Source organism: Dicentrarchus labrax, unplaced genomic scaffold (genome assembly GCF_905237075.1).
Source record: "Dicentrarchus labrax unplaced genomic scaffold, dlabrax2021, whole genome shotgun sequence".
Classification (NCBI taxonomy): Eukaryota; Metazoa; Chordata; class Actinopteri; family Moronidae; genus Dicentrarchus; species Dicentrarchus labrax.
Window position 1 is genome coordinate 996,034 of NW_026136709.1, and position 19,767 is coordinate 1,015,800.

The 19,767-nt window shown below is 39.3% G+C and overlaps 1 protein-coding gene across 7 annotated transcripts in view; it reads left to right on the top strand.

Annotated features, from left to right (window-relative positions):
- The window catches only part of arhgef4 (Rho guanine nucleotide exchange factor (GEF) 4), a 127,444-nt gene extending 114,880 nt beyond the window's left edge, over nucleotides 1–12,564 (top strand). For all 7 annotated transcript variants that reach the window (XM_051410209.1, XM_051410210.1, XM_051410213.1 and 4 more), the window contains 9 exons: nucleotides 920–1,099; nucleotides 1,353–1,553; nucleotides 2,327–2,506; nucleotides 2,765–2,997; nucleotides 3,892–4,021; nucleotides 4,128–4,259; nucleotides 4,906–5,149; nucleotides 8,332–8,409; nucleotides 11,125–12,564. In XM_051410209.1, coding sequence (XP_051266169.1) covers nucleotides 920–1,099; nucleotides 1,353–1,553; nucleotides 2,327–2,506; nucleotides 2,765–2,997; nucleotides 3,892–4,021; nucleotides 4,128–4,259; nucleotides 4,906–5,149; nucleotides 8,332–8,409; nucleotides 11,125–11,282 — 1,536 coding nt within the window. In that variant the 3' untranslated portion in view covers nucleotides 11,283–12,564. The remainder of the gene's footprint in view (nucleotides 1–919; nucleotides 1,100–1,352; nucleotides 1,554–2,326; nucleotides 2,507–2,764; nucleotides 2,998–3,891; nucleotides 4,022–4,127; nucleotides 4,260–4,905; nucleotides 5,150–8,331; nucleotides 8,410–11,124) is intronic.
- Nucleotides 12,565–19,767: the final 7,203 nt, after the last annotated feature.

A 19,767-nucleotide genomic window follows, 5' to 3' on the forward strand; every position in this document is an offset into this window, starting at 1 on the left:
GCAAAGTGGATAGACAAAAAAACAGTATAAAAAAACAGTAAGAGTAGGGAAATAATAATAACACTATGTACAAGAGAAAAAACAGTAAGAATCCACAACAACATATAACACAAATATTAGCAGCAGCAGTTTCACATGGGCAATAGATTGCACAGTGAATATGGTATGGTATGGAGTATTGCACAGTAATTATTGCACATTGTTATTTCCAACATTACTATTATTATTAAGGAGTCTGTCACTGAAGGAGCTGCTCAGTGTAGTGATGGTGTCCTGCATGGGGTGGGAGACATTGTCCATCAGGGATGATAGCTTTGCTATTATCCTCCTCTCTCCCACCACCTGCACTGAGTCGGGGGTCAACCCAGGACAGAGCTGGCCTTCTTGATTAGTTTGTCGAGTCTCTTCCTGTCTGCTGCTGAGATGCTGCTGCTCCAGCAGACCACTCCAAAGAAAATGGCTGATGCCACAACAGTATCAAAGAAGAACCACATCTGTGGTTACGTACAGCTTCACAGATGGGAGTGCAGGTTGACTGAAAAATCTGCAAAAGTATGTGAAAGTCATTTCAATATATTGCCGTCATTCAGCCAACTCCTAAGGAACAGATCTCAGAGCAGCACAATGAACAACCCTCTAGCCTCACTTTTTGGGGTCAGCTTGTGTGAAACAACAGCAGAGGAAGATAACTGGTAGAACTGACAAATGCACTGATACTGTGTAGTGTCAGTAAACCCCTCCATTAGTTGTGTGACTGGTAGTCAATATTCCTTTTATGACTACGAGTGGTGCTATTGCAACCATGACATTGCAGAATAATTTAGGGCAAGTCCTCAATAATGCCAGACCGTGTGCTAAAACTAGAAATGAACCTAATAGAAGCCTGACCTGTGTCCCTCTTGTGGTGCTTCCTCTACAGCTGATCAGTGATGGCAGCGTGGTGTACGCCGAGGCTCTCTGGGACCATGTCACCATGGACGACCAGGAGCTGGGTTTCAAGGCTGGTGATGTAATCGAAGTAGTGGATGCCACCAACAAGGAGTGGTGGTGGGGTCGCATCATGGACAGCGAGGGCTGGTTCCCTGCCAGCTTTGTACGGGTAAGACATAGCTCATAATAAGTGTGCTATGTTCTTGCACAAAGGTCTACAAGTGAGAAAAAAGAGAAATGTCTTGACTGACTGTAGGCTTATCAAAATGTTACTTCCTGTAATCCAGAAAGTATTTCTGAAACTACAGCTGATGTTAATGTGAGTTTTGTAAATTGACAATGAGTGAAATGCAAAAAAGAGTTAATTGTTGGGGGAAATCAGAATTCTTCCTGGGCCTTTAAGTTACCTGTGTTGTCCTCAGTTGCGTGTGAACCAGGATGAGCCAATGGAGGAGTATCTGGCCCACCTGGAGGAGGCTCAGGCTGGAGAAGAGGACCGTGCAAGTCTGGGCTTGTTGCTGGGACCTGGTTTACCCTGCAAAGAGCAGATGAGGACCAATGTCATCAATGAGATCATGAGCACAGAGAGAGACTACATCAAGCACCTTAAAGACATCTGTGAGGTCTGCATTATGCCTTATTGATACACTGGTATCCACCAGCTGAAAATAAAAGTAATATACAGCATACGTACATGACACTGCATTGATTTGAACAAGATCACCAAATCAAGCATCCAAAAGATAAATAACAGTTTTTAGAATTCTGATAGTTACCTATTATTTTATACAAATGTAACTTATTCCAATTCCTGACAAAACAACTTGATCAAAAGCAAATACAGTACATTATTACATCTGCACAACTGGATGGAAAACAAAAGATCTTCATTAACAGGAAAATACAGAAGAACCTCTGTAGCAGTCTAGCAGTGTAGCAGTTTATTCCCCCCCAACAACATTTTACTATACTGTAGCACCACCAAGCCATGTAAAGAGCAGATGATGTAACTTGGCACCATAAAACATTAAAAGGGATGTTGAAGAAGCAGCCCAGTATTCAAGAGTAATTGCAAATATAGTGACATTTATTAATAAAAACCTTACTGAAATATAAGCTGAAATGGACCCTGGAAAATTCAATAAAGCGAAATTAAGCTAACGGAAAAAAGGTTAAAAAAGTAATGAAAGTTGCAGCCTCACAAAAAGCTGCCAACTCCTTCCTCCTCCGTACTCCACTTCAGTTTGTCATGGACATGATACAGGGGAAAGTGTTTAGGGAAACATGCACTGTAGACGCAGCTGTCACGCGCTGCTCAGGTGGCCTATGAGAGTCTGCGTTTTTGTGTATGTGTGATTAGTTTTTATTCATGTTGTGTGTCTCTCTTTTCCATAAGGGTTACATCAAACAGTGCCGCAAGAGGACAGACATGTTCAATGAAGAGCAGCTTCGTACCATCTTTGGCAATATTGAAGAGATCTACCGGTTCCAGAGGAAGTTCCTGAAAGACCTGGAGAAGAAGTTCAACAAGGAGCAGCCGCACCTCAGCGAGATTGGCTGCTGCTTCCTCGAACACGTAAGATGAGTCACGTTCAGAATCTACAGAACTTGCAAAAAGAAATTTCTGTATGTAAAAAATGGTTGTTGCTAAATGTCAGAAGTCTTCCACTGTTCCTTTGTCTCTTTCATTTTGTTGTCTTAAACCCTTAAACTAATATCTATATAGTTTATGTAATGTAGGAGTATGAGTGCCTAACTTTTTACTGTGGGTGAAACATTGTACCAAAATATTTTCATCCTTCTAACCCCTTCTCTTGTTGTGTTTTCTGTGTAGCAAACAGATTTCCAGATCTATTCGGAGTATTGCAACAACCACCCCAACGCCTGCGTCCAGCTCTCTAAGCTCATGAAGGTCAACAAGTACGTGTTCTTCTTCGAGGCCTGCCGACTGCTCCAGAAGATGATTGACATTTCCTTGGATGGCTTCCTGCTCACCCCAGTTCAAAAGATCTGCAAGTACCCACTGCAGCTGGCTGAGCTGCTCAAATACACCAACCCCCAGCACAGGTGACTGCACATTCTTCACGTGTTCACACAGGGAAGGATCTGTGGAAGTGTGTTCTGATGTCACTTTTATTCTTTCCTCTATAGACAGACCAGCCCTCATTGGTCAGATCGGACAAATGTTGTTGTGTATCCATAGTTGATCCTCCCTAAGTCCTGCCCCTTTTGGAACCTTGGTCAATTCTCTCCTTTCCTGTACTTAGATAATATGCTATGAAGTAGACTTGTCTATTCTGAAAATACAACCACATTTCCAAGATGGTTAAAACATGAAAGTGACATATAGCCTATGTAAGTAAGATAATGTTAGCAAAACATTACTGAAAATTAACTAATGAAAATCAGACATTGCTTTTGAATGGTGGTTTAATAGAATCATTTTAAAAAACAAACTAATGAAACTGGCCTCGACAAAAATGGTAAATGGACCTGTACTTGTATAGCGCCTTTCTAGTCTTCTGACCACTCAAAGCGCTTTTACACTACGTGCCACATTCACCCTTTCACACACATTCACTCAGTGATGGCAATGTCCATCGAACAGAAACTAACAATCATACACACTCCACTCACACACCACATTCAGTATCTTGCTCAAGGATACTTCGACGTGTGGCACCAGGAGCCGGGGATCGAACCCACAATCCGATTAAGGAACGACCCGCTCTTCCTCTGAGCCACAGCCGCCCACCACAAATGATGGTACTCCTAGAGGAGATTGAAAAAAATTAGTTAATTTTCAGTACATTTTTTGTTACTATTATTTTTGTCAGTTTCAAGTTATTTCAGTGACCATTGTGGGTTTTTCTTTCTTTAACGGAAGGGTACCAACAATTTTGTCCACGTGTGTTAGTTTCCACTTCATGCACCAACTGCATGTCTCTCTCTGGTCTTTAGGGACTACAAAGATGTGGAGGCAGCCTTAAACGCCATGAAGAACGTGGCCAGGCTGATCAACGAGAGGAAACGGCGCCTTGAGAACATCGACAAAATAGCCCAGTGGCAGAGCTCAATAGAGGACTGGGAGGTGTGGCAAGAAGCATCTTTGTTCTGAAATGGTCTCTCACTTCCCACCATTTACTGCAACTGTAACAGGTAGAAAGTAACAGCTGTGTGTGTTTCCATCCATGAAGGGTGAAGACGTTCTCAGCAGGAGCTCTGATCTCATCTTTTCAGGGGAGCTGACCAAGCTCTCCCAGCCTCAAGCCAAGAGTCAACAGAGAATGTTTTTCCTTTTTGATCATCAGATGGTTTACTGCAAAAAGGTGCCTTAGCATGTTACACTGTATTTTACACTGTTTTATGCAAGAAGAATCATCCTAAAAAGGCACTTGTAGTGCGCAAATGGTTGATTTATGATTTTATATGAGAAACAAAGTAATCCTCATACATTAAGTCCTCGATTGCCCACATCCATAACAAATGTGGTCCATGTGGAATTCTAATGGGCTAATCAATCATTTCATACTGTGCAATAGTGGCTGATTTCTAATTCAGGAAAGGCCATGATCCAAATATTAACTAAATTTATTAAATGCTTATATTTTTGATGACATCAACATTTTCCAGTGAGCAAGGTGGTATCCTTAAATGTGTCTGAGTAGCAGCACTCTAATTGCATGTAGTGTAATCTGAGTGCCCACTTTTATGATGAAATGTGCAATGCTAAAAGCCACGGCCCACCAGACTCCATTGACCGAAACACTAATTTTACCTCCCACTTCATAAACAAACTCAGACTCACATTCAGACTTGCCAGAAACAAAATAAAACTCATCAATACTGTATTTGTTAGTCTTTCCACTGTTCCAATAACAGGTATACCTGTCTGGTTTGGTTGAAATAAATCAACCAAACTATTGTATTTGAGTATAAAAAGGATTTTTTGCTATATTTGCCTTACCATTGTAGGACCTCCTGCGCCGGGACATGCTGTACTACAAGGGTCGGGTGGACATGGACCACATGGAGGTGATAGATGTGGAGGATGGCAAGGAGAAGGATTTCAACATCAGTGTGAAGAACGCCCTGAAGCTGCGGTCGCTGGCTGGAGATGAGGTCCACCTCCTGTGTGCCAAGAAGCCTGAGCAGAAACAGCGCTGGCTCCGAGCCTTCGCTGACGAGAGGATTCAGGTCCAGCATGACCGTGAGACAGGTCAGACAAATGCACAGTTTCTGTTTGCCCTAGTCGAATGATCTGTAAGACACAGAAAACACTGTAATGAATCAAACCTGTGATCTTCTGATTCCTTGGCCCTGACTCAAGCAGTGCTCTTTTTTAAAATCTTTTGCCAGGGAATTAGCCCCGTCTTGTTCGACACTCATACAATTCCACTAGCTTGAAAGACATTTCATGTTAAGCAATAGGTAACATACAGGATCCTAAAGTGTCAAATGTGTAACTATGTTCAATCTATATGTAGATTTCTTGAATTTCAATTTAAACTAAAGTTAAAGTTCTCTCGTATGGTATGGTAGGGTAGGGTAAGGTATGGAATTTTATCATATGGTATCTTATTGTCGTATAATGGTATATGGTATTGTCATGTCATAACGTATCGTATTAGCCAGCATCGTTTCCATAACATCTCAGCCAAGCTTCTTTCTTTACAAACCACAGAGCGGTTTCCTTAAACTATCATGCAAGTATCAGTATCCTCCTTTCTTCTCCCTCCACTACATCTGCATTAATACTTTAATGTCCTCACTTGGCTGTGTGTCAAGGAATATGGGGCTGCCAGCAGTAAATGGATTTCTATGATGCTGGTCCAAAGAATATAGGAGCAGAATGTCAGTGATTGTACCTCAGTTCTCTCCATTACACACAACCAGGCTTCTGTTGTAAGTTGTTGTCTATATATACTATGACAACTTAGTGTTTTTTCTTTTTTTGTCCTGCACATTTCCATCCATTAAATGCATGTTGGGTTATGGTGTGGACATGGGCAGTCTGTTGGATTCACCTTTTGTATAGGTTAGAGCACTCTGGTTGGGTTTAGAGTGATGAAGCAGGTTGAGAGGGTGATGTCACATTGAATTAGTCCCTTAGTATACAACAGACCCAAAGCTTTCAGCACATCAGTGCTTTTGTGCTAGTGAAGGTTTACAGCATTTGCCCCAGATATGACGCTTTCTTCCTCAGACACGTGCTGTATTTAGCAAACAGACTCACCAGGCTCAAAATTAAAATTAGTCAAACTTTGTATCTAATTTTAGTGAGTGTTTTCACCTCTCTGTATATTGAATATTATATAATGTATTATACAGTATATTATATAGGCATTCAGGAGAGGACTGTTAAAATAATGTTAAGGTTATGTTAAGGTTATGTATGTAATCTACTAAATCAAAAATCATGTGATTTGCTATAGTCAAATTTGCTTAAAAATTCAGGGAACCATTTTTTTACAGGTCTATACTTCACTTTTTCCTGGAACTCTGTAATTTGGTACTTATTAAAGGCAAATAGTTATTTATTTAAACAAAAACAGCTCAAATTAAATACAAGTAAATATAAATGAATTTAGTATTGGAACCATCAACATGACAGCTCTCTAAAAGTGAAGCCAAAAACATCTCGATTGCCACCTGGTGGCTGACTGCAGTATAGCTCATAAAGTCTGTTGCCTCTTCCATGTTAGCAGATGGAACATGGGACAAACTAAAAAATCCCTAAGATGGTTTCTGTTATTTAAGGTAGTTTTTAATCACACTGATGTATGTCCAAGTATTAATTCTTCCATTAAGATTGGTTTTAATTAGTTATTGAAAGCTATATGGGCGAGACTTTAATACCATGTCATAATTGAAATGGAGCCGATCATCGCTGACACAAGCTAATGGCAGCCATGACAAGTTTCCTGTGTGCCATAGTAGAGTTTATGGAACAAACATACTATAGACCATACACCTAGTTACTTTTATGATTGAGTATTCATAATATTGCACACAGTCAATCACAGTCAATAGTGTCCCTCCAGCACACTGGCCCACAGGATAGTGTTTCAATGTGAAAGAGTATATGTCACGGCTGCTGCAATAATATGCCTCTAACCTGTGACTGGACAGTTGATTGTTGTTAGTTTTTATATTTTGGTACAAACAATACATCCCCATCTCAAGAAAAGGTTCCCATCGGGTGGCACCTGGGTAGCTCACCTGCTAGAGATGGCGCCCCATCAACCAAGGCTGAGTCCTTGCTGCAGCTGCCATGGGTTTGACTCCAACCTGGGCTGCGTGTCATCCTCTCTTTCTCTGCCCCCTTCCTGTCATTCTTCAGCTGTCTCTGTCAATTAAAGACAATAAAATATTATATTTGTTAATTAAAACTAATGAGCATGCTTTGCATTTATTATTGTGTGATTAATTCTGCTCTCTGCTGGATACCACTGCAATGTAATACACCTCTTCGCTTTGTTTTCTGTGTTGTGATTTGATGTGTCATGGAAAATTCATGGGATGAAATGACAATGAAAAACAATTTAATCAGGCATTTAAGACAGAAACCCAGGAACAGACAGTAGCTCACCTGGTGGAACATACGCCCTATGTGGGCAGAGTCCTCAGCGCAGTGGCCAGGTTCAGTTCCAACCTGCAGCCCTTGCTGCATGTCATCCACCCCTTCTGTGTCCCCCCTTTCCTGTCTATCTTCAGCTGTCGTATCAAAGTAAAGGCATAAAAAGCCCCAAAGATATCTTAAACAAAAGACAAAAAGCTAAATAAGTGCCCTTTAAATATGTTTTTTATTGAATTAACACACAGTAAATGCACACATAAATATCAAATATATATTACAATCTGTATTGTATTTTACTTTATTTCTGTGTTTGATCTGTGTTTTCTAAATCTCCGATTGCTAGCATTTACAATAAATCAATTACTATTCAATATAAATCTCAATGACACAAAATCCTTGTCGCTTTCATAACAAAAATGTTTATAGGAAGCCAAACTAGAAACGGATTGTAAGAAAGAATAAGATAATAATTATAGATGTAAACACTCACCATGGCATAGTATGCATGTTCTTGTGGTCTAACAAACGTCTCAAGAGCATTTTCTTCCTCATGCAACATTTCCAACATCGATTTTTTTCTTAACAGTTTAAAACCTTTGCTGTTAACAGTCTTCTTCACAGACTTTGTTGGCACAACCATGTGTTTCTTGACTTGTTACTAACACCGATCGATCAGTGGAATAGTGTGAAACCATTTGTTCTTGTGCATATTGCTTCAGCTGGATGCACAAATCAGTGATTCTGTTTCTGTGGTCATGTTTTCGTTCATGACAGAATAACTAGAAAGCTTTTAGTGACATCATTTATTCCTCTCTTCTCAGGGTTCTCTCTCACAGAGGTTCAGAAGAAACAGGCCATGCTGAATGCCTGCAAAAGCCATCCAGCTGGGAAACCCAAAGGTATGCACCCAAGGGTGACTAATTGGATTGTATGGACTTGAGTAGTTGCACTAAGCAGTTGTATCTGAGTTTGTGTTTATATGAGTGGAGACTTTACACCCCATTTACTGTTATAAGTTATATTAAGTTTTATTTCCTTTACTTAAGGATAATAATACCCCTCAGATCATATTAAGCCTCTATAAGACGTCTTCTTTTCTCCCTGCTGCTTGGACATAGGCAACCTTACTGTTGCATGCATACAGCAGGACCTTTTTTAAACTGTCACCAGGACTTATTCTTCAAGCATCTCAGAATCCCTGTTAGGAATTACAGTAAAGGTTGGGACTGGGACTGAAAGTACTCCTTCAGCACAGAACAGCAGAGTTATTTATGAAGATTCCCGCTCTCACACTCTCCTTTAAAAATAAATATCTGCACTCCACTTGCTTCTACTTTACTGTTCTTTGATCAGTGTTAAATTGCTGTTATTAATGAAATGAAGCTATCACCAATATTACCATATCAACAGCTTAAGATTGAGGGATTGGGAGTTCCTCGTAGAAGAGGTTGCTATCGCCTCTTCAGAGTCAATGAAACTTCTTCCTGCACAATTGTTTCACATTAAACACCTGCTAAAAACAGGAAAAGTGTTTTCTTTAGAGCTAATGAAATGTTTTAAATGTGAAACATGTTTCACTGATAGTATAGTTCAGGGTTCAGCAACCTTTTCTATCAAATTTATTGTTGGGAAAAAAACTTATAAAGCTAATTTCTCACCACAGATCAAACATACCAGTAAACCAGCAGCATTGGTTGCGGAAGCAAACAAATCTAGAAAATTCTCTATTTTCCTCTGAGACTTCTTTTTTTGGACTTGGACTCCATAGCTAGCCTAGCTAGGGAGACTCAAGACTAGTAGCCACCACTATTGAGGTTCAGGAAAATATAGAGGAAAGCCAAGACAGGATGAAACATATGACACACATTTTAGTTGACAAAATGTTAAAACATTTTTTAACTGAAGAATGAAAGAATCATTCTTCATTTCCATATACATTTTACCTTGTACTATGAAAATAAAAACTATGTAAAAAATGCAGAGAGACAATATGACTGTAATATTGCCAGTTTTAAATATGGCACAACCATCGATCCAAATGTTTTCTTTAATGAACTGAATACTTTTACCTTTTTTTGTTTTCTAAGCTATTAATGGAATTGGCTTATTCATTTCTGTAATGCATTGCATTGTCAGACAACATTGTCCTTAAAAACCAAACTCAAATTTCGAATGATTTAAGAGAGTGCAGAAATCCTGGCATTTTCAAATCATCTTTAATTGGTTGTTCTATTCCTTAATCGGAAGGTTGTGGGTTCGATCCCCGGCTCCTGGTGCCACACGTCGAAGTATCCTTGAGCAAGATACTGAACCCCAAATTGCTCCCGATGCCATGCATCGGTGTGTGAATGTGTATGAATGTTTCTGTTCGATGGACTTTGCCATCACTGAGTGAATGTGTGTGAAAGGGTGAATGTGGCACGTAGTGTAAAAGCGCTTTGAGTGGTCGGAAGATTAGAAAGGCGCTATACAAGTACAGGTCCATTTACCATTTACCATCCCTGTTCTAGCATCAAGTCAAACAAAGAAACGGCAAAGTAGAAGCAAATGTAATTAATTAGTGAAAGAAATTATTTTTTTCAAATAAAATAAAGTGAAAGCAGCAGAGAGATGAGTATGACATGGCTCTGTTGAACTGACGGAATTAGGGCTGTGGAAATGTGAGCACAGATAGTACAGGTAACTCCCTGTGTTTTAAATGGTAAATATTAAATAGACCTCTACTTGTATAGCACCTTTCTAGTCTTCCGACCACTCAGAGCGCTTTTACACTACGTGCCACATTCACCCAGCGATGGCAAAGTCTATCGAAGAGAAACTAATGCATTCATACACATTCACACACCGATGCATGGCATCAGGAGCAGTTTGGGGTTCAGTATCTTGCTCAAGGATACTTCGACATGTGGCAGGAGGAGCCGGGGATCAAACCAAGGCAATAGCAGCTGACCTTTACTGCTTAAAGGTCCCCTCCAGACATGTATTAAAATATACAGATAGCTTGCTTGGAACAGTAATCTGTGTCTGATATGTTTTTCCACAAAAAAGTATAATTTCCACATTAAAATCCTAAACAAGGCATCTATGCCTTCTACCTCATTAGAAATGCTACTGTTCATTTCTAAAGTTTTCCTGCTGGAAGATCCTAGAAGTCTCCTATTTCACTGTAAAGTCCATTCTCAGTGGATGTGCACTGGTGGCTTCAAGTTTCTACATCACACTGTACAAGTTGTATACTGGACGAGAATTGACTTAATTGACTTTGTGATGTCACAAATTCTGCTCGTAGGCTGTGCCACTTAAAATCAGATTTCCAGTGAGAAACTTTTCACATTCAGTAGAATGTATGAATGTATGAATGTGAAAATATCCTTCCAGAGTCAAACTCTGCTCATACAGCATTCACAATGTACAATCAATGTCAATACAATGTCGGATTGGCCATTATTTTAATTACCCACCTGAAATTGAGAATTACAGGCCTGTGACACTAAATAAATACAGTCCTATATAAATATATTGAATACATGCTTTCTGTCAGCTTTTCTCAGCTGTATATGATAACTCTGAAGAAAGTGATAAGTAATTATATTTTTCATTTATCTCTTCTTCAGCGGTGACCAGACCCTACTATGACTTCCTCCTGCGACAGAAACACCCCTCTCTGCCCACCGCTCTACCCCAGCAGCAGGTCTTCATGCTGGCTGAGCCCAAGCGCAAAACCTCCACCTTCTGGCACAACATCGGCAGACTGACACCCTTCAAGAAGTAAAAAAATCTGAAAGGAAAAGAAAAGCCGTGAAGAGAAGGAACAGAGGAGGAGAAAGAGAAGAGCTCTCTGCTCGTGCCTGAATAGACCCTTTTTAATTCTTCCTCTCTTTTCTTTCCTACTCGTAACATCGCCCTAACTGAGACACTGATCTGTTGTATAGATGAGGATGATTATGATATGGAGGAGATTATTTTTTTGAAAGCACTTTATAGGTTGGCTAACAATCAGACTTGAGAATGGTCTCCTGGAGGGAGAGTGGACTCTTGCTTAACGTACTACTTCACCTTCAATCAAGCGCTGACTGGTACTAATACTACTACTGTACTGCTGCGAGCGAGTGTGGGACTCCTGGCTGTGCTGCCTCTGTGAAGACATTGGCTGTCGACGAAAACCGCGTAGTTTATTTCCACTGTTGTGTTGTTTTATGATTTGACAGATGCCAAGTGTTCGCAGTGCCAGATGTTTTTATATTTGTTTGTTGTGTCTGCTTTTGAAGAAAAAAAAGGGAAAACTGAGGAGAGGGAGGATGGGGGGTGACGTTTCCTGTGCTTTTTCTCTGTGCAAATGTATCATTTCAGGGTAATTTCAGCTGGTTTTCGAACTGTTTTGTGATCTCCATCCGCCGAGATTTGGTTCCGTACGTCTTCGGTGCGTTCGTCGTATTGTGCAAACACTCGATTGAAGTCATTAAACGCAGCCCAAAGGAAGATTCAGCTCATCACAACAGCAGCAACCCACACACTCTGGCAACACACATTCCTCGAGTCTGATCCTTGACTCATCCTTATACCTACCGTGTCAATGAAAGTAAACAACCTTTTCTTTTTTTCTTTCTTTTTCTTTTTTTTAAGTGCCATTTGAGGTGTGTCATGGATGATTTACAATGACATGCATGGATGTGATGAAAAAATACTGTGAAGAATATTTTTTTATCTCTGAAGAACCCTGCTATATTTAACCAGATGCAGGAGCTGAGGTTTCATTGTGCCACTAGGCTGACAGCATCCACACACACACACACACACACACACACACACACACACACACACACACACACACACACACACACACACTTACTGATGTTCTTTTATCTACCTGTATTTCTGATATCCAGTATTCCTGCTCTGTGTATTTGGCCTCCAGTATAATCTCATTTCAGATCAATGCAGCCCAGTGGTATCGCTCTGTAAGTGCATTCAGTGAAATGTACTCCTTTCACCTTTATGTTAAAATGTTTTAGCTTCTGACTATATGGAATATTAAACATTCCTAAGCTGACAAATTTGGCCATCAGTCGGTGATTATTATTTGATTTGACATTGAAGTTTTGGCCTGCTCGGCAGACATCATGGGTAAGGGATTCTGCTCTGTCATTAGCTCCCCTGCTGACGTTTAAGCCAGTGTTTTTGCTTGTTTAATTGTCAGAGAAACAAGCTGAACTAATGTTAGCAGCAGCTTGTCCTTTATCTGCCTAATAGTGTGGGAGAAACAGTGATATTTTTAAGGAGGAACTGCTTTATTCAGTTTTTACTAGTTTTAATCAGTGAGACTGTTTGTTTTAGAGAGGAGGAGACCTGCACTCCAGGTAGAAACCTCTTGAATGATGATAATGGTGGTGAAGACAACAACTCCCATGATCCCATGCTGCTTTACCATGTCACCAAACATGAAGTTACTAAAAAGAAGACAACCTGTTAGCTTCCCTGATGTCATTCCACAACTGAGGCGACTGAACTGAAAAGTCCTGGTCACCTTCAATTTTAAGGTTTAAAAGAAGAATGGCCAGGAATGACCTACCAGAGGATCTCAGACACCATTTCAGCTCGTAGGAGGTGATTAAATGCCATTGTTCTTGATACCTGTGATGCACACATGGATGTTGTTTAATTGACTGGTGTCATTACTGTCAAAGGAGAGATATAATTGTGTCTCAAAGGCATAGAAATGGTAACTGATATTGTGTTTATTAATAATATGACCAAGTGGTAGCATGTGATTGGAAAATAGTAAGGGCCCAAGGATGGAATCCTGTGGAACTCCATATTGTAACGATACGTGAGTTGATTAATAATCCAGATTTCCACAAACAATGACCTCCCTGGAATGTAAGAATGGACTCTAAAGTCCACTCTCTAGTGAACAAATGACACATTTTTTGTACCCCATTCCATTCATAACAACACAGTTCTTCAGACCCTTTGTGGAAAGATCTTCTTCTCTCCATATATCAAAGCACTGACTATATTTTGAGTTCAAGTCTTTAAAAATCCAAAACCATAATTTTCACTGCTATGAATGGTTAAAAATATTCAGTGCAAAATGCATTAGTCATAAGAGGCAACTGTGATTTACTGTAAATTTTAAAAAAAAAAAGGCATAATTTACAGACTAAATCCCTGACTGAGAGTCACTGTACCATCTATCTGCCATCCCTCCGGAGACTTCTACACATTCTAGTATCTGCCAGCCAGAGCTGAATAACTGGAGGATAACAGGAGAACAGGCTGTTTGTTGTGACAAAATCATTGTTTCTTTGCTCATGTTGTGGAGCAGACCTGAGATCTTCAGACACACCGGAGAAGTAAGCCAGCAGGATGAGGCTTGACAACCCTTTGATAAGGTAGATCTGAGAAGGGTACTATTCACAGCCTATCAGCTGCTGCAGATGAGCCAGTAAATGACTGTGGACACAGTAGACACTACTCAACATTTCTTTAATTTCTCAAAAGTAAATCATTACAAAACCTTTTTCTCGTTTGTTTTTCTACTACTAGTAACACCACAGTTTCTCAGTTTCAGTCAAATTAACTAGCTAGTATTCTGGAGTGTTTCACTTTAAGTATTAAAGTTCCAATATAATGTCCATAGGTATGTTTTCATTAGTGTATAATTCAAATAAGAATAACAATCGCTGTGTAGAATGAGTCTGCCATGTTGAACCAGCATGTTTCTACAGTAGCCCAGAATGGACAAACCAAACACTGCATAGATAGTTTCAGGGCCTCCACAGTAGCTTCTACATGCTTGGAACAGGGAGGTGAGTAATCTTGTCATCTCATATCACTAATTCCTAAACACTAGTCCTTTAAGGCTTCTTAGTCCCTGGGATATGATGTTTGCATGTTTGCAACAAACATGCTTTTCGGACACTTGAAAAACATTGTGTTCAACTTGCAAGCCTTTGGAAAAGGGAGGGAGATGCCACTCAATCAACTCATATGCAATCTTTTTATTTAAAGGTCTAGAAATTGCCATTTTGGCACATTGTGCCTTCTTCGATTAAAATCCAGCAATTATTTGACTTAATGACAAGTACAGGTGCTTCAAATTAGGGCTCACAAGGCATCAACATAGAAACAAAAGGCACAAAAGTAATGGTACAGACCAATCAGTGACCTTTGAGGAACTATTGGCAGCTGCAGCATGAGCTAAGGCATGGTTTAACACTAGGTGTGTGCTGGAGAGTATTTCTTGATTGAAAGAAGAGCAAAGAATGGCACTGAAGGCTTGTTGTTTTCACTCTTCTACCGATTGGCTTATTGGTTCATTGATCTGATTGGTTGAAGTTCACTCGCGATAGAACGTGATAGACAGATGGTCCATCCTATTATGAAAGTTGTTGTATGTTTGCATCACACACATCTGCATGGTCTGCATCTTCATCACTAGAAAGAAGGAAGTGAGTTTGGTGACGTATGGCTCAACGTTTTGTGTAAGAAACTACAATGATTGGACATATTTGCATAAAAGTTGCAGTGATTCGAAAAACTTTCAAGGACGCGCAGAATTCACAGGGATTAAGGGAATTTGCATTAATTGTTGTATCGCAACAACAAATTCAAGATATGCCAAAATTTTGACATTAAAGAAAGAGATTGCATTTGTGTTACGAGTGTGCTGCTTAATGTCAGCTCTTAGTATGATGAGTGTTCCTTCACATCTTCAACCTGCAAGACTTGTCATTTTGAAAATCAAACATAATGAATCAGATTAATCCATCTAGATTTATTTGGGGATTTTTGTTTTTGCTGAGTTGACTCAGACATTATAAACAAATACACCAATTACTCACCTGAACAATATGGAAGCGAATCGTGACCAAAATTTAAATTTAAATGCATTTGCAGAAATGCTTTTTCATTTTAATGTGGCTGCATTATTTGACTCATAAATAAAATTAATAATCAATCATCCTATTTGCATTTTAATTTTCTTCTTCAAGACTGTTCATTCTTTTACTTAATTAAAATGAAAAAGAAAAAGACATTTGAGATTTAATTTTCAAAATATGCCCCAGCAAATAGATACCAAAATTCAATTTGAAATGTAAAATTTGAAAATTAAAATGCATTTGCAGAAATGCTTTTTCATTTTAAGAATGTGGCTGCATTATCTGACTCATAAATAAAATAAGTAATCAATCATCCTATTTGCATTTGCATTTTCTTCTTAACTGCAAATTTTTCTGCCATCATCAAAAAGAAAACAAAGAGGAGATTGCTATTTCGTTTTCGTATTTTTTGAATCATAGATGGTTTTGATGTACTGTTCCATTTCCTTACCAAAAGCAATAAAAGAAGGTTTAGAGTTACTAAATTTGGCTTTGTGTATATGATATTTCCCTAAAATGATCAACAAATTGATTAGGTATATTTCTTTCTGTTTTTTACTTTTGTTTTCATGGAAACCAAACAGTACATCTTTCCACAACAAAGAAAAATCAGAGACAAGTTTAACAGAAATGTATCGGGAAAGATCTTTCCAGAAAGTGGTGGTGTAGGGTCAGAACAGGTGCACCATTGTTTCTGGACATATTCCACATAAAGAACAGTTAACACATATGTCAAGCTTAAACCTAAGGAGATATTGCTTAGCAGGATAATACCTATGTATGATTTTGAAAGAGACTTCTATTACTTTATTCTTAAGGAGGTATTTGTAAGGAAGGTTCCAGATATTTCCCCAATTCAAGTTGTCAACAAAATTAGACCAATAGGGAACAACATTAGGGATACTGGGGACATCTCTCTGGAATAAAGAGCGAATGTAACGATTATTATTCCTCGTTGTGGTAGCAAAACATATATTACCAACTGAGGTCAACTTAGGGTCTGAAGCTGGTAGCTCCGTGCTGACCGTGCTACCCATACGTAGACGCCTCATGACGTGAGGAACGTATCCAGCGTCGCCGCCATATTGGATGGGTCTCCTCACTCTACGCTAGCACCAGAGTCAATCAGAGTCAACGAGCAACTATGCCTGTATTTTGTGCAGCTTACGGTTGCAATAACCAGCGCAGCATTGATACCAGATCGCGTGGGATTACCTTTCACAAGTCAGATTGAACAATAATTTTAATTATTTTACCATTTATAATATTATGTCATCGGAACTGGTACTCTCTCTCATTGTCTCTTGCTGTTTTTTTTTTCTTCTTCACATTTTGAAGGTATCCCAGTGATACAGGCTTGAGGAGGCAATGGGAAGTTGCTATAAGATGGGAGGGTTTTGTTGCAACTGAGTCATCAAAGCTCTGTAGTGAGCACTTCAAGCCTCATGATTTTGACAGGACGGGTCAGATTGTCAGGCTTAGAGATGGTGCGAAATAAATTCAAATGAACAATCAAACTTGTTTCTTTATTAAAATATAAAATTAATTCATTTATACATTTATCAATATGCCATAGCCTACCATATGTCTTTGTTAAAGAGCATAATGCAAAGTCTTTTAGCATGAAAGCACGTATTTTTCAATGTGTGACAGTGCCCTGTATCACAACTAAATCTCTGCCGTTTGTCACAAACGAAACCGTGTGAAAATCCGGTAAAAAGGTATACACCTTCCTAAGTAGAAATAAATGCAGGGCGGGCGCATTGGAGACCCATCCAAGATGGCGGCCGCGCTGATACGTCAGCTCCAATAGGCAGCGTCAGTCTATGAGGTGTCTATGTATATTATGTCTATGGTGCTACCCACAAGACAGACCAGTGTCTTTAGCGCCCCTGGTGGTAGTGACCACTGGTCCGTGCCAGGTAGGAGCTGGAGAGGACTGTGCTGCAGGTCACAAACACACTGACCTGCATAATCGATAGTACTACTCATACAACTATGACTAATAATAATAATTGAATCATTGTTATTATGATTTCTGTTAATAATAGTGATCAATAACATTGGATAGACAAACGATTATGGCTTCTCACATTTAGGCTATTCTGCTAACACAGTGAGAAACGGGAAAAGTTGTATTAAAAATAAATACAAACAAACAAACACTCCACAGATCACTCAACTGGTCCAAACAACAGATCACATAGGAGGTGGTCAGGACCAGTCATTTTAGATCCTTTTGTGCCAGTAAGAAGCTGGTCATGACCGCTGTGCCACCAGTGTCTTTAGCGCACCTACCTAGTGGTTGACCACTGGTCCGTGCCAGAGTCCAAATGGTCCCGGGACAGACCACAGAATCGGCTACATTTGAGTGTACATGTGAGACCATCGAATGTACTCAAGGGAAAAGTTAAAGTAACTCTTTTCCGGGAGTTGATTTTTTAATTCTTTTGTGGAGTTAAAACTGAACACTTGTGGGAGTTAAAAAACTAATCCCATGTGGGGTAAAATACAATTCTCACCTGGAGTTCATTTTAATGTGAACTCTTTCATGGTGTTAACAGTCAACACTTAAAAATATGTTTTTATTCAACACTTTTCTGAGTTAATATTTAAAAACACAAAATATTTTAGGTGAAAATGACTACAAAAAACTTTGATTACCACACATTTTTATTTTAAATCCATGTGTGCATTTTACAAACTGTAAACATGTTACAGCAAACCAACCAGACATATTCACATTTAAAACAAACTGCTTTAACAGCAGCTAAACAGCTGGAACAGGCAGTTATTTCAAAAATCATGTCAGTACCACATCTTTCTGTAGTGCATAAAGAAAAGTGCAGAAAGTGCATAGTATAAAAGCATTGCACAAATGTCTGACAGGATAACAAAGAACTTTTCTGTAATGGAATGTATTAACATGAGGTAGACTTTAAACCTGTAATTTAATTACATAAACATGTACATAAAAACAAGGGTGAATTCCATATAGCTAATGTTAATACTTTAAATAATACAACCCTCTGACATACAAATGTGAATCACACATCAGGCACACATATCTTTGCTGTGAGTTGACACTGAAGGGCCTGCCTCAATAATTTGGGATGAAGTAGAGGGTGTTCCATCATTAAAGCACTGAGAATTATTGTGCTGTTGGCTGTCATGGCTAGAGGGGGTCTCAGGAGGCACACAGGTGTTATCACCAGAAGCATGTATCTTAATCAAGTGTCTTCTAAATCCAGAATAACTTGAAAATTGCAAGCAACATCCTACTTGACCACATTTTATTCTCAAATTTTTCCCAGGGTACATCCCATGAATTAGTTTGAGGTGCCTGAACAAAGGTAACGCTGTACCAAAGGATGAAGCACAAAGGAAACATCTGAGCATTTTTGCTGGATAAGCTAATTACTGCTTGTTCAACAGCTTTGCTCTTAGCTCTTTGACTCTTGGAGTTTCTTCTGTTGTACCTATATCAATGTTGTACAGAGTAGTTTGCAAAAATGTGTACAGACTGGACAGAGCATCATCTTATTTCACACTGAAAACAAAGTGGGACTTGAACAACTCATCAAATGCACCCAAGGATGTACATGACTGACATGGAAGAAGCTTTCTATCCAAGACTATGTAGAAGCTGGAAACCTTTACTTTAGAAGTCCCTGAGGCCAGAAGATAGTGCTGAGGGTTTCCTTCAGTGGTCATGAGGTGATCCTCCAGGCTCTGGCAGGACTGAAACACAAAGACAAGCATCTACATATAAGCCTTTAGTTTAAAAAATGTTGCATGACCCACAATATTTGGAATTAGATCGTACTGTCTTCACAAACCTTTTGAAATTTCACCAGATGATCTGTTGCCTCTATGACACTGATCTTCTTGGGCCTCTTCCTTCCAGCTGGTTGTGGAATGAGAAGATGCAGCAAGACAAGAAGAGAAGCCATGTCGCTGTCCCACTCTGCAGTGGAAATAACATAACATAACTTATAATAATTAACTCAACAATATTTGTCTTCACATGTTTTCCTTGTGGAGGACAAGGTTACCACAAGGTGGTAGGCAGACAACATTAACACAAAGCTGTAAAAGCTTTTCTGCAAAAAACAAACAAACCCAGAAATTGTCAATCCCCTTACCATCATCAGTGGAGATAACAAAACACATTGCTTCTGTTGCAAGTTCTGGAAAGACATTCTCATCCACCTCTATGCCCTGCTCATCTGTGACTTTTAGCACTTTATCTTCTGGTATGAGAAACGTCTGCTGCACTGAAGCACAACATTCAACACATTATTAAATTATTATTTCCCCTTTAATGACATCAGACAACACATAGGTACATCACATACCTGCTTTGTCCTTCCT